The 15,957-nt window shown below is 41.4% G+C and overlaps 1 protein-coding gene across 1 annotated transcript in view; it reads left to right on the plus strand.

Moving 5' to 3' along the window:
• The window catches only part of SGIP1 (SH3GL interacting endocytic adaptor 1), a gene marked incomplete at its 5' end in the record, with an annotated part of 99,305 nt that overhangs the window by 15,506 nt on the left and 67,842 nt on the right, over nucleotides 1–15,957 (plus strand). Inside the window, 2 exons of the mRNA XM_080922129.1 lie at nucleotides 1,199–1,253; nucleotides 2,015–2,190. Of these exons, the coding sequence (XP_080778255.1) occupies nucleotides 1,199–1,253; nucleotides 2,015–2,190 (231 nt within the window). The remainder of the gene's footprint in view (nucleotides 1–1,198; nucleotides 1,254–2,014; nucleotides 2,191–15,957) is intronic.

Raw genomic sequence — 15,957 nt, forward strand, 5'->3', positions numbered from 1 at the left:
ACATTAATAGCAGGAATAAGATGTGATATATGAACCCCGATACAAATGCTGTCTTTTATCTTTTCTAACTTTCCTCTAAAAGTGTTAGCTCTTTGCTGTTAGATTCATCTGGTAGTCAGACCCCCGGGACTGGAGGATAGAAACCACCTTAAAATCTTCTTGAAACTTCCCTCCTCTTTTCTCTCCTGTCACTAAGAACTGACAATCTGTAAATGCCCTTGGTTCATCCTATCCCATCACCAAAACCTGGGCCACAGTCTTAGCAAGCGTGTTTGAGCTGACACACATATTTCAAATGAGTCATATTTCCTCCTGCCACCAATCTCCTTACCATTCTGTCCCCAACATGTTCCCCTGTAACTATGAGACTTCAGCAACCCTAGCAAGACAAAGCCCCGACTCTAACACACGGTCACCGGTGGTCTGTTGCCCACTCCCCTGCCCTCACCCCCACTGAACAGCTTCCTTTTCAGTCATGCTGTCCTTGGTGTCTGGACCTTCAGCACCTGAGTCACACACTTTCTATTTCCACCACAGTGTCTCAACCCAGGCTCTTCCCACCATTATAGAGAAACCCCACTCTATCTACCCTCTCTAACTACATTGAAAGGATCTAGTTACCCCCCTTATTCTTAAAACTAACCTATGGTCCCCTTTTTTAATACCTAACATTGCTATACTGTGCTATTTTCTCTATAATTTTTTATGCCTCCAAGAGCAGGTTTTAATTTCCCTTAGGGCAAATAGTTTGCATTTCAATCAACCATGTTGCTTAGCACAGTCTGTGGCCTGTAAGAAAGTTCTGGTAAGTTCTCTTTGAATGCTTTCTTTTGTGGGTCATACATTGTGATCCTTTCAATATCCTTGAATAAAGATTTAAACATAGACTACTTAGCATTCACTCCCAAACGCTAAATCCTTAGCCCCTTAAACCAAGAGGCTTGTCTATATTTTTGAGTAGAAGATTCTAGAAGGAAAACAATCCCTCTGTCATTTGGAATAATAACGACATAACATGCAATTATACCTTATTTTTTCAGAATTTGAACAGAAGTGCTGTATTCATATCATTTCTGCCCTCCTTCCAGCCTTCAGCTCCTCATGCACACCCAGCCTCCTCAGTTCTTTCTTACTGTTACATATATGTGTATGCATGCATGCATGTAATATGTATATGCATGTGCATTGTGTCTTACAGAACTCACCCGAGCTGGATGAAGAAGGTTACAGCATCAGACCTGAGGAACCAGGCTATATCCTTCCTTTTTAAATGTTTTAAATGTATATTGTCTGAGGAACCAGTAAGCAAAATTCAGGTCTCACAAAGGTGGTAAGATAACCAAAGCTACTATACTTAGTATTAGAGATGACTAACTTTCCCCGAGCACAGCCTGTGATTGACAAGCATGCATGTGCTCTGAAATAAAAAAAATGGAGTGGAGGAACTGTGCTGTATGATAGCCTGCACACTGTGACCCCAGGTTGCCTGCTGCACCCTAATGTGGCAGTGTTATTAACATTGAGTAACAAAGGGCTTTACTGCCCTCTCCTTTCAACTCTTCCCTGAAAGACTAAGGCACCCTTGCCTAACTCTGGCCAACTCCAAAGTCCAAAGACTCTTTATAGATGTCTTTTAAAGTATCTTTCCCATGTCTGGGGACAAGTACCTCCTGGGTTCTTGTTCATGAGCTGGGTGTGACACACACTTCACCACACACATGCTTGTGTGCACACGCATGCACGCATACACACACACACACACACACACACAAACACACACACACACACATACAAATGTAGGATTTTGACCAGTGCTCCTCAGAGTTCACAGTCCTTGGTTAGCTTCTGAGGACAGTGAACATAACCTTTTTCCTCCTAGAAATTTTGTTGGTTTTGCTTTGGTTTCCTGCCACCCAAGTTACTGTTGCTTTGTCTATGTCTATTCATTCTTGTCTTGCCCTCACCTGTACCGCCAAGCAGAAGAAAGAGCTAAGTGTCTTTAACTGTGCTCTACCTACCAAAGGAAAGCACTTTTATTCTTCAAGTGAATCTGAAGAGGAAGAGGAATCACACAAGAAATTCAATATCAAGATCAAACCCTTGCAATCTAAGGATGTCCTAAAGAACGCAGCGACGGTGGACGAGCTGAAGGCTTCCATAGGCAACATCACACTTTCCCCATCACCTGTGGTGAGTGGAGTCTCCATGTTAAGCTTTGGGAAGGTTGGGCAGAGAGCTGTGATCTGCCACATGTGATGAGTGACATGTGTCCAATCTGATGACCTCTACAGACCCTGAGTAACTCCCTCTTTCCCTCTTATATTGTAGTTCCTGTGCCTTTCAAACTAGTAAAGGCACAGGAAACTGTTTTCTTTTCTAATATACATCAGACAGCAAAATAATAAAAAGATCCTCCAAACATTTTATGGAGACTTTGTATATATATATATATATATATGTGTGTGTGTGTGTGTGTGTGTGTGTGTGTGTGTGTGTGTGTGTGTGTGTGTGTGTATGTATGTATATGTATATATGTACATACATACACACACATATATATGAATTTCACTAGCCATTTCTGCCTTCCTGAAAATACATGAAAGCCAAGAAAATTACTTTTAAAAACTACTGCCCCTTGGGATGCTCCAAAATTATGGCAAATAAGTAAAATCTCACTAGACTTCTAAAACTCATATTCTTCATTTTATTTTACCCTCGACTCACTTTAAAGATTCTCGGCGTCAAGGCACCTCACATAGAGTTGTTGCCTCGTTTATATTCTTCTTACTGGTCTTCTCCCACAATCTGGGCTCCCATTCCCCTTTCTCACTATTTCATTTCTTCAGTTGCTGAGTCTGAGTGCTAATAGTTCAAGTATTTTCGCGCTGGGGTTTGAGAAATGTCAACATTGTTTACTAAGAATAACCGTGTGCACAGATGCATGCTCCCTAATGAGATTCTCTTGGCTTCCCCCTCAACAGCTTAGTTAATAAATGCCATCTTCTAGGGGCTTCTAGAAATATCTCAAGTAACCTTTATAAAACAATTGCAATTGTTTCTCCTTTGAGAGTAAACTTTTGCCTTCTCCGGATTTAAAAACAACTTAGGTTATTTCTGTCTGTGAAAATCAAAATGATTGCTAATAGTAATTCAGCCATTACGAATGAACTTTGCAGTAATTTTTCATCATATATTTACCTGCTACTTAACCAAAGCATGAAATACAGTTTCTTTCTACTCTGCAATGTAAGGCAGGGATTTTAAACTCACATCCCGGCCTAGCAGTCCTTGGGTAGGGTGGCCAGCCTAACCCTCTGACTTCATTTTCGTGGTTCAGCCAATACCTCTCTCCTCATCTCTCACTTTCTGGGTCACCATTTGTTCGTTCATATGTTTAGTATAAGAAAACGTACATGAATAGCAGAAACAAGTTTATATCCAATTCTTTGTGGGGCATAATAAATGGAGTGGGTGTTTAGAAATCTCACGGAGAGATTGAAGAAGGCAACTCCACCAGATTAAAAGGTTAACTGTGTCGGAAAGTGGGCTTTGTATTCAGGTCCCAGAGACATAGCTAAAAGCCCAATGACTCTAGACAAGGTGGGATCCACTGTGTCAAAATGAATGTATATGTGCCCAAGTCACTTGGTACGTTTTCTTCCAACCTGATATGCTACTAAGGCACAGCGAGAACAGTGCCTGGGGGCTGGAAGCTTCCTCAGAAACTATCTGTAAGGTAAGACATTGCCATCAGGTGGCTAGGACCAAGGAGATGAGAAAAAACTCATGGAAACAAGGTAGATGAACACACTCTGAGACTCCAGCAGAGTAAAGCTAGTCACTCCCACCGCAGCCTGCATGGCTGCTGTCTGGTCCCACTTTGATTTGTTTCCTCTACCAGAAACCTTTCTTTCACTAGAACTATTTAGTATTTTGATATGTAGAATGGGAATAAGTTCTTGACACTCTTTTTAGGGACAGGTAAGTGCAGGCACATTCTGAATGCACATAGGTGCACATAAAGGAAGGGCTGAGCATGCATGGTTTTAGAACCCTGCCCTCTTCTAGATATTCTTTGTAGAAATAGATCAAAGGCTGTATCTTATCAGAAGCACGTGGACAAACATGACTTTATAAAGTTTAGACAGTGTCATAATGGAAGAACTAATGACCCTGGCAAAGCTTTGGATGTTTCCAGTCAAGTGGTCAGACATTTATACACCTGTGTGTTCTTCCTAAGTCAGTGAGTTCTGCACCACAATATTCCACTAAGATTGTTTCTGTTATGCTACAAAAGCATCAAACATGGCATTAATAGAAAGAAATGAGACTCCACATGACAAGGGTTCAGTGGAAGTTCTGACTTCATTCACTTCATTTTAAGATTTTTATATAGTATTTGTTTGTTTATTGTATGTGTATGAGTGTTTGTCCTACATGTGTGTTTCTACACTGTGTGCATGCAGTGCCCTCAGAAGCCAAAAAATCATATTCCTTGAGGCTAGAATTACAGATGTTTGTGAATCATCATGTGGGTGCCGGGAATTGAACACGGGTCTCTGGAAGAGCAGCTGGTACTCTTAACCACTAAGCCATCTCTCCAGCGCCAATTTTGGGATTTTTACTTAGAAGTTGTATCTCACGTTTCTTTTGCTCATTTCTGAATTTGTGTTTCTCAATTGCAACTCACTCAATCTCTTTGATTTTGAATTGGTTTCATTCTTCTTGGTTCCCCTTTATAAACTAGTCAAATCGTTCATTAAATAAGTAATATAAAAATAAACATCATCACGCACAGACACACTGTGTGCGGACATATTGCACACTTATCTGAAAATAATTCCTATCTAAACAAAGCTTCAGCAACAAGGAAAATGGGAGTAGTTTTAATTTTTCTTGTTTTACATGTTTTAATTATCTAGTAATGAAAAGATGTAAAAAGACAGATTTCATGGTGCATTCTTAGACATTTATGTCTCAATACCCCTATTTATCCTCCTCCATGCCCCTGTTCTTAGTGTCTCATTTCTTTCCCCCAAATAGTCCTCTCCACTGTCTTCATGTTGTATGAATTCCATGACTGCCCACCCCCAACAATACTCCTTCAAGATCTTCCTTTTGTCTCTTCTCATGGTCCCCTTATAACTTTTACACACACACACACACACACACACACACACACACACACACACACACCTGCAGCCTGCACATAAAAGAATGCAACATTTCATTTTAAATGACCTTCTATCTCTATAGCTTTTCCTATACATGCCACCATGTATTTTTATGCCAGAATGAAGACTCAGCTATCCACATGCACCACATCTGCTTTGCATTCGTCTGACAGACTTCTATGCTGGTTTCATTTCTCAGCTCTTGTGAACATTGCAGCAATAAACACAGATCTGTAAAAATCTCATGGAATGCTGACTATAGACCTACACCCGGGAGTTAGGTAGCTGGGTCAGATGGTACCTCTGATCTTGAGGAGCCTCCACGTTGATTTCTAGGACAACTACACCAGTTTGCACTCCCAGCAGCAGTGCCTATGTGTTCCTCTTTCCCTTCATTTCACTATTTGTCTTCAGACAGGGGTGAGATGGTCTCAATTTTTTAGTGGTTTTTAGTGCTTAAACTTTTCAAGTTTATTTGTTCTTTTACAATTTCTTACATGTAATCCTTTTGGTTTGGGTATGGGATAGTTGCGTCTCATCTACTGTGTCGTGGGCACGTGCATGGGTAAACAGTTATTTGCTTGAACGTACTGGCTACAAGGCTGAGGACTGTGGTTCCCACTTCCCTGTGTAACAGTCAGTTGTACACAGCCCCTTGGGAAGAACAGGATCTTAGAAGACCTTTCCCTATCCGTGATGGGATGCTTGATGTTCCAAGTCTGTGTAGTTCAAGTGGAATGGCCATGTGTTGTCCAGAGGGCAGGGAAGTACAGCACTGCTTCTCATTGTTTAGCTCTTAGTCTTTCTGCCACCCTCTTCTGTGAAGTTCTTTTGAGACTTTGAGAACTGATATAGACATCTCATCTGCTCTCTGCATTAAATGTCACTGTGAACAGAAGCCCCTCTGACAATGAAGACCACCCATGCTTGTTTTGAATCTCACATTTGTATAAAATAGATCACTGGGTTTGAGCTGCTTCACCAGAGGTTAAAAAAAAAGTAACAAGTCTTTAATAATGTAAAGGGTTTATCTCTCTCCCATATTAATGTCAAAACTGCTTGATAACCCAGAAAGCTAGAGAGTCCTATTCTTAAGTGTCACACAAAAGTCCAGAAACTTTCTACATCATTGCTCTGCCTTCCTGGGTTGTTACATCATCAAGAACTTCTCTATTCAGACTTTGGGACAGAGGAGAGAGAAAATGGAAACTGTGTGTTTTTCTTTTGATTTAATTTGGAAATTGTACACATCACTAACACTAAGATCCTAACAATAATTCATTCCCATGGCCACATCTGCTGCAAGGGAGTCTGGGAAATGCAGTCTTCCTCTGGAAAGACATATGGCTAACTAAAATTCTGATTCTGTTACCAAAAGACAGAGAAGCAAATGACAATCGGAAGTTCACTGGCAGTTTCTGCCACTGTATCATAAATGACAACAGATATTTGGAGGTGCCCATTAGAAACCAAGTGAAACATGTAGAAAGTTCTCTTTCAAAAAAGTCTACTTATTAATTTTTAAAGAACAGTGATGCTATGCTACACATTAGCTAACATCAGATTGAATGAAAATAACTTTCAATTTAGGCATCTTGTGTGGCTGAATAAGATTGACTTCTCTGTCTACACAGCTTTTTGTCTTGTTGTATTTGAGACAAAGACTGGCTGTGTATCACTAGCTGGCCTAGAACTCACTATGGAGATCAGTCTGGCCTTGAGTTCACAAAGCTCTGTCTCCTGACTGCTGGCATTAACTGTGTACCACTATTCCTGCCCAAAAGATCTGCTACTTCTTAGAGCAGGGTAATTTATTGTTGAATATGTCTTATAATTTTTATCCTTGGTTATGGTTATGCAAAGATAATGTCCCTGCTTTTGCCACCTAGCTTGCTGTAGAGCCACCTAAGTCTAATCCCAAGTTAAGTGTGCAGGATGCTTATGGGCAGAGACCTTGAGTTGAACACTTGTGGGATGCTGTGGGCAGAGAGAGATGAGTGCTTTTGTGCATCCAGCACCAGGCTGAATGATGCCTCTGTATTGTGAATGGCTGAAGAGAACCATATACCCCCATGTCAGTCAGTACTCTGGGAGCCATTGTAAGACGTGACCTTGAGCAAAGTCGTTCTCTGCAGTGTAGGGATGCACAGCTGAAAACATCTGACTGCCTCCAGATTAGCACAGACAACCCACCCTCCTCCAGGGAACTATGCATGACATCCCATCTCTCTTGCATTTGACATGGAACTTTATGAGTCATTGTGAGTCAATAAATGCTTCTGAGTCAACAGAAGTGAATGGGAGCAGGGCAAAGACAGGGCAGGGTGGGATATGTCACTTGTGTCACCGCTCTTTCTTTCCTTCTACACTCTTCACTTTAGACCCCTTCGTTCAGCCAGTGAGTCACCCAGCCATGCCCTCATGCTGGCCACATACGTCCTTTAATTCCTTTATATTCAAACTAGTTACAGTGCTAGAAATCATAAAATATAGAGCTGTATTTGTGAGACATTGAGCTTCTCTAAAAACCATGTGAGAAGGAGATAGGTGGGAGTAGTTACCATGACACCTGAGTCTTTTGCTTCCATGTGCCTTCTGGAAATACTTCTATTTAAATACTTGACTCAAAAAATGTAGGTCACAATGGAGAAGCCACAGAAAAAAGGCATGGCTTTGATCTGGTCTGGCCCCTGTGGTCTTCCTATGTCTTGTTAGAGGCACCCTGGAATGGAAGACATAGCTCCTCACCTACAAAGTCAAGGTATAATTTAGTCCTGGGGTGATTTGGTTCCTAATTATCATAGATTTCTATCTTAGTTAGGGTTTCACTTCTATGAACAGGCACCATGACCAAGGCAACTCTTATAAATGAAAATATTTAATTGAGGCTGGCCTATATATTAAACATCGACTCCATTATCATTGAGGCAGGAGCATGGCATCACCCAGGCAGGCATGCATGGTTCAAGAGGAGCTGAGAGTTTTACATCTTCATCTGAAGGCTGCTAGGAGAAGACTGGCCCCCATGTCTTTAAAGTCTACCCCCACAAAGGCATACTTCCTCCAACAAGGCCACATCTACTCCTACAAGACCACATCTCTTATTAGTGCCACTTCTGGACCAAGCATATTCAAACCATCACAGCCTCTGTCAGGGAAAAATCTCACTTGGCATTCTGTCTGCCATGTTTAATGCGATGAGGAGCACAGAGACATGTAATAATTGCTAGGCAACTGGTGCTCCCAGAATCCTGGTAGCAGTACCTGGTTGTCATTGGTGCTTTTCTTGTCACTATTCTGTGTTGCTTTTATTTGTTGGCTAGGGTTTTTCTCCCTTTTGAGAGCCGTGTCCTGCTCCCACATTTCCAGTTCTGCCCTGGGAGCACACTATGTCCTCATGCCCTTACGTATGTATAAGCCATTTACTGTTACTCTCTGTCTTCAACAAATCTCATCTAGAGGAGCTTTTAAGTCCGGTTTCTCTATTCCCAGTGGATACGATGTAGAAAATTCACCTGCCACCAAGAGAACTGAGGTGTGGTGAGAAACGTGGCCTGAGTTCAGCATGCTAATTCTGCTGTGTGGGCGGGTGTTTAAACCTCTCTGAGACTCCAGTCCTTGAGCTCTGAAATGGGAATAACACACACCTTTCCAGACAGCGGCTACAGGGTCATTTTTGATCTTCCCAGAAGCATATGAGCTCGGAGCAGATGAAAAGCTCCATTACAATGCTCAAGAGACAGCTTTGTTCTTTAAAAAGTAACACTGGACTTTAAGAACAGAATTCAATATACAATTGGATTTCGCCAAATACAGTTTTCTTTAAGGTAACTGGAGGCAAGTGAATGCTTAATGCAGTAATGTCACAACTGCTCAAACGAGTCACCGCCAGGCTGGAAACCCTGCCCTTGGTTTCTTCATCTGAAAGCCCTGATAATTCCCATACTACCTCATGGGGCTGCTTGGAGGGATGCAAGAGTTGATGGCTAATGAAGACTTGGACTGCACTCAACATTCAGAGACCATCTCAGAGTTATTAGAACTGTCTGCTGAGCCTAGAGCACATTTTTAAGAATATCATTAATACTGATATTTAGATATCCTAAGTAATCAAAAGTTATTTAAACCCAAGATCAATATTTAATTAGCCTAAGCATCAAACTGTAAAAACATATTCATAACTTTGACTTACAATAATTCTAGAAGCCATATCATATCAGGAAACAGCACTGAAGGCTAGCAGCTACCTGAAAGACAGACTTCTTTACTCTCCTTCAATACTCAGTCAGGACTTTCCAGGTATCAGGCATTGAGTTTATATCAAAAAATATTGAACAGACAATGCTGTCCAACTTTTTTAACAACACTGCCTAAAATAGTTACCAGAAAATTGCATGCATCCAGAGTTGTTTTCAGTGGACACAGAGATATTCCCCTATGTCCCAGACCCATCTTTCTTCCATTTGGTTTTCTGAAGCTGTGATCTGTCTGTCTCCCTGCCTCCTCCCAGGGTCTCTGGTATGAGCATCTCTTCCCTTCTGGAACACACGGGAAGTAACTGTAGCTATACTCAGTAGACACTGGGAGACCTGAGGTTTCCATGGAACAAATGTATTGCTACTTTTACCTCTGGTCTTCAGTAAGTCAAGACATTGCAGGTTTGCCTTGAGAAGGTTTGTTTTTCTAGACATTTAGCTCTGCAGCAGTTCAGGAATTTTTCTCTAGATTGAGTCAAAACTAAATTCACATGACTCATCCAGGCCTTGCTCACTCATGTGACTTTGGACATGTCATATAACTCTACAGCTTCAACTATCCATTAACTGAGACTAAAGTTAGATTAGGAATATTCCATACTTCGAAAATTCTTGTACGGATTTTTTTTAAAAGGAATATAAAGTGCTTAGGGCCTTTTAAGTAAGGCCCAAAGTGGCCCTTAGAAAACATACAGTGCCTCATGGCAGTAACTGAAAATTCTCCATTAAGGCTAGGGGACCAACTTAATAATGTGTGGTGGTGGAAATGGTGGCCGAGAGCCTTTGAATATTGATTGTGTCAGATGCTTCACACACATTGTCTCATTCATTTTCATAACAGCCTCATGGAGACTGCCCTGTAACGAGCCCCACTTTGCAGATAAGAGCCCAAGATACCAAAGAAGTGATTCACCCAGCATGTCACAAATGATGAAGATGCTGGAACTTGACCTAGAAAGACTGATTTCTGAGTCAGAACTTAACTGTTACATTGTTACATTATACTGCTTTTTAACTATATTGTATTATATTGCTTTTGATGAAAGCCACTGTCTCTCTTCCCAGGAGAAAAGAAAATTAGCTCACCCAAAACATGCTGTACACAATTTCCAGGTGCTCATAAATGCTTTGAAGGCTACTGATAGAATCCCATAGTCCCAGGCCTTCTGCCCAGAAAGTCTCCCTCTACAGATTGTTCCTTCTAGAATGACTCATGTGTCATCCCTTGTGACAGGAGAGTGAGGCCCAGCCACCATCTTGCTCAGTCCTTGTTTAAACACCGCAGTGTCTTAAGTGATTTTCAACTTATTAAAGTCTCCGGTTTTATATCCAGGCTTCACACACGTTTGTTTGCAGCGGTAAAAGAATGACACCTCTTGTTTCAGCTGCCCCAGTCAGGTTACCAGATATTTGTGTTGCCAGCACATTGCAGCCATGCTTTATGTTGTGTAAGTGCTCAGCCATGGTCTAAAAGCTGAATGAGTTTCAGCAGCGTTGAGCAGCCCCATTTCACAAAGAACCTAATGCAGAAAAACCAAGAGACAGCTGGAGGTCTCAGGAGAACATGGGTTAAAGCCCGTGTTTTCTGATATACAGAGCCAGCCCTGTTTAAGGTTACTCTCAGCTTAGTACTGTCCTAAGCTGGCCTCATCCTCATTATGAGAAACACTCTGCTATGGGAGTAGATTGGGTGTATAAGCTCTACCTCCAGACTACATCTCCAGCCCATCCTTTGAAGACGAAGAGCAAGTGAGAAGCCAGGACAGAGTCTGTATGCTGGCTGAGTTCCTTAGCCATGAGCCTCTGTTCTCTGGTTTGTAAAATGGGAACCGTAGCAGTACTAATCTCCTTAGGGTTGAGGTCAGAGTTACAAGAGGTGATGAGAAATGTCCAAGTGTGCCTGAGCAGCCAGCAGAGGCTTCTGGGTAATTAGTTCCCTCCAGCAGCATTTTCCTTCCCCTTTAGTTGAGAGACTCGTGGGAGACGGAAGGAAATAAAAATAGCAAGGGAGGATTTGTGTGAAGTCAAGAATAGTTATGTAGAATAGATGAGAATACGAGGCACTTAAGAGTAGGTTTGTACCTCTTCCCCCAACCCTGAGAAATTCAGAGACGTTGGGAGTATGTGTTACTGATTATGATGGAATTACTCCATGATCATATGATTTCAGTAGTTTAATCTTGTTCTTGGACACATGCAATCCATAATGGAGTTACTTATCCAAAATTCCGAGGTTGGGGGACACAGCTTTCAACTGTAGACAGTCTGGTGCTCATGGCTGTTTCCAGGTGGCCCACCCACCTTCCGCCCCCAAATTACCCTGCCAGGGAGAAAACTCCACAAATTTGCTGCTGCTTGGTAACACCGCCCCCTTTCCTGTCCTCACTTTGGCAGAAGGTTCAGCACCCCATTGAGTTCAGTAGACAATAAAGAGTCATCGGTGGGGGGAGGGAGAGATTCAGGCTCCTGCACACCAGGAGAGATGAAAAACCACCTAGTTCTAAGCTTCGTACAGACCTTCTGCAACTCGGGAACCTAGAGGGTGAACACTCAGCTGGCATTGCTCACCACGTGAGCTTTAGGCAAACTCGGTTTGGATTGGTTTAGACTAGAGATGGCAAGCCCGGGACATTAAAGCTTCCAGTCCTTTCTGCTGAGCCTCTGCAGACATTGCAATAGATCCCAGAGGTACTTTAATTATCTCCTCCTAGGAACACCTTCATGGAGGCAGGGGAGGGAAGGGGATGGGACTGGGGTAGAAGGGGGAATAACATCTAAAATGTAAGTACAGAGAATATCCAATTTATATAAAACAAATCTTACTCTAGATAAAGTTACGCCTAAGACAATACTGTTTTAGATTTTTGTTTGTTTGTTTGTTTGTTTCAAAGCCCTAAACAAAAGAATAGAGAAAAATGAGTCAAAACTTTTTTTTCGAAATATTCGTTACTGCCTTCACATTTTAAGAAATTACAAAATGTCTGCAGAGGACATTTTATGTCTAAAATTCATTTTGGTTTTTTGTTTCTTTGTTTTCCTTCACTACTATTATTTTTTCTTCTGGGAAAATTATGTTGTTTCCATTTTCTGACCTGTATCACTGTAATGATTTTCAAACCACCTATGCCTACCTTAGTTAAAAAGAAATCCTTGCGTTGCTTTACACGTTGGTCTTAACCATGAGCAAGATACTTGGTATTTATTTTGTCATGCCTTAGCAAATATATCCAAGAATACTGGTTGCACTTAGTACAAGGTCTTGTTTCTCCATAGGAGCTCTAATATGGATTTTCCTCGTATGGCTCCAGATTGTGACACCTTGCTTCAGTGACTTAGGCAAGATGACCTACTCTAGCTGAGCAGGTCCTGGTAGAGGTAACATAAACATCTTCAACTAGCCTCCCTGGCAGTAGCAAATTTTTGAATTCCATGCTTTTAATGATGTTGCTTGCATTTTTTTAAGAAGGGAGAATTTTCTGCCTTTCAAATTCTCATCGTGTTAGTCCTGCCTTTGTGAGGTATGGAATCTGAGTTTGTTTTAGTAGCTAATCACCACGGTGGAAGGACAGTGAACCCCTAAGAAGAAATCCATTTAATAAATAACCTCTAGACCTATGCATCATTTGTGAACAGCTCTGACAACTATCCCCGCACTCACAGGAGGTAGATTTAAGTCCCCCCAAGGAGCCATTTCCGCCAGCACATGCAGCAATGAATGACAAGGTCTGTGTGCTAGGTCCTCCAAAGGGACAGCAGTGACAGAATGCATGGACGTTGCAAAGGGCAACTTGTTTTATTAGCTTACACTATGGTGGGGGGGGGGGTTAGTTTATAAATAGCTCTTTGCATACTGAAGAGGACAAAAACTCTGATACCTTCTCAGTCCCAGCCTGTCACTAAAGGCCCAAAGGGTTCCTGCAGAGTGACTGGTTGATCACAGTCCAAAGGAGCCGGATTCCAATGTCATCAAATGATAGCAGAAGTCACAACCGCTAGGTAGAGGCGCCCCATGCACTTCCCAGCAAGGAGCAAAGGCAACCAACCAAGCAAAAGCTCTACAGCTTTTCCCTCAGACCTCTGCATGTCAGCTGCTCATTCTGAGGGAGGGTATCCCTACCCCACACCTATGAACCCCATCTAGACATTCCCTCAAAGGCCCATACAGGGGCGAGTTTTGTTGTTGTTGTTGTTGTTGTTGTTGTTGACTTCATAGCTACACCGGTAGACCATATTAGCATATCTACATATTAGTCATGGACAGGATGTAGAAAATACTCAATGGTGACACGGATAGATGTATAGTTCCACTATGAGAAACTATGGAGAGCTTAGCATCTAGCCATAATATACTGTGACTTACGTTGTGTTGTTGGGGGGTGTTTTGTTTTGTTTTTTAACACTTATGGTCACCAGTTTTGTGGCTCCACTTCACCACCCAAACGTCCTGGTAGTACACCAGCACCTTCCTGGTCCCTGACCAGTTCCACGTTCTTTCATCGAAGCCTATCTATGTGTTTCCTTCCTTAGGACTTCCTTTCAGGACTTTTCTGCTCCAGGACTGCATACTCCGATAGGAAGTCTGTTTTCTCTTCTCAGGCTGGGGTTTTCTGTTTGTGATTCTTAGCACTGTGAATTCAAGCATTTGAAATCATCTTTTTTAAACCATAAAACGTGGTTTTAAAAAAATCCTTTAAAAATTCTATAACATATGAAAAGGTATAAGATTTATACAACAGTGAAAAAGTAAATATCCATTACTTGTCCTTTGAGGGTTGTATATTAGTGCCAGAAATCCCTAGTGTCAGATATGATGTGGGATGGGTTGTTTTTGAGACAGAGTTTTGCTGGGTAACTCAGACAGGCCTAGAGCTGTGTTGTCTAAGTTGGTCACAAATCCACACCCCTGCCTTTGTTCAGTAAGGACTGGGATTATAGGGGTTTTCTACCACATGCAGCAGGAAATGTAATTTTCAATTGCTTCAGAAGAAAACTGGGTGTGACTCACTCAAACTGTATCAAAAATAGGATCACATGTGCCAGCCTGAGCTTTATGTCCCACTGTGGACAGCACAAAATGAAAGCAATATTCACTGTGCCCAGTTTGTTTTGTCTGTTTGAGATTTCTTACCTACTTCTTACCCTACTTGTAGACTGCTTTTATATATTCTAACACAGAGAACCAAAACAAGCTTCCAAAGAATAATACCACATAGTAGCATGTGTTACATCTAAGTGTTTTCTGGCATTGTTTCCTGTGTTAATGTGGTGGTTTGGATATGCTTGACCCAGGCAGTGACACTATTAAGAGATGTGGCCTTATTTGAGAAAGTGTATCACTTTTGGCATGGGCTTTGAGACCCTCTGCTCCTAGCTGCCTGGAAGACAATTGTCTTCTTCTGGTTGCCTTTGGAACAAGATGAATTCTCAGATCCTCCAGCACCATGCCGCCTGGAAGGTGTCATTCTACCCACCATGGTGATAATGAACTGAACCTCAGAAACTATAAGCTGGCCCCGATTAAATGTTGTCCTTTATAAGAATTGCCTTGGTCATGGTGTCTCTTCACACCAATGGAACCCCTAAGATAGTTACTCTTTTTCTCTTGTAAGCCAACAGCAATAGTCACTTGACACCTATATCACAGACTCCATAAGTGACAGCTATAAGTCACACAGGAAAGAAAGAAAAAGTAGGATTCAATGAGACCAAACTTGAGTGAGTGAGTGAGTGAATGAATGAATGAATGAATGTTTGCATTATTTTCTTATTTATTTGGAATAGTAACGGCTCAAAAGAGATTCTGCCTCTGTGATCTGTGTGTCCCTTGAAAATTCACTGACCTTAAGATTGAGCTGCCTTTTTAAAAGGTTTGCAAGTTAAGAGTCAGGTTATCTTTATCTATGGGGAAAAATCTGTTTCTTAGATTTTCTCCAATCTAAAAACCCATTTATTCTACATGTATTTACACAGGAGTCTGTAAAATACATCTGTGAACCTATGGCATACATCTCTTTCTGGATGAATTTTTTCTTGAGTTTCTCAAACTCAACTTTGATGTTTCTAGCTTGTTTTTAACCAAGAAGTGTCTTGATTTGTTTTACCCTGAACAGAATTATCATTGTTTTGTATTCTCTTTAACAAACTTAAGAAACTCTTACATTAAGAGAATCTCAGTGGTGTTAATGGTTGCCAACACAACAAACCAACGTGTTGATTGAGGATTTAATCCTATGTGATTTAACTCATCATATAGCCTAGGATGGAGAGGCACAGGAGAGACGGAGAAACCCATATCATCTCTGTTTTCATGGTTTTTATTCTCATTTTAATAAGAGTGCATTTGATTCTAGAAAAGGCCTTAGAGTTTAATCCCCAACTGAAAGATCATTAAACGTCTACACTGAGATGCTTGTATCACTGCTAGGTGAGGAACACCATGATTTACTTTATCCTTTTCTTTGGGCAGTAGACTATTTTGTTTCAGATCAGAGTGCTGATTAAGCCCTGAAAAATGGACCCATCTAGTT

The sequence above is a fragment of the Micromys minutus genome (genome assembly GCF_963924665.1).
Source record: "Micromys minutus genome assembly, chromosome: 9".
NCBI classification, from domain to species: Eukaryota; Metazoa; Chordata; class Mammalia; order Rodentia; family Muridae; genus Micromys; species Micromys minutus.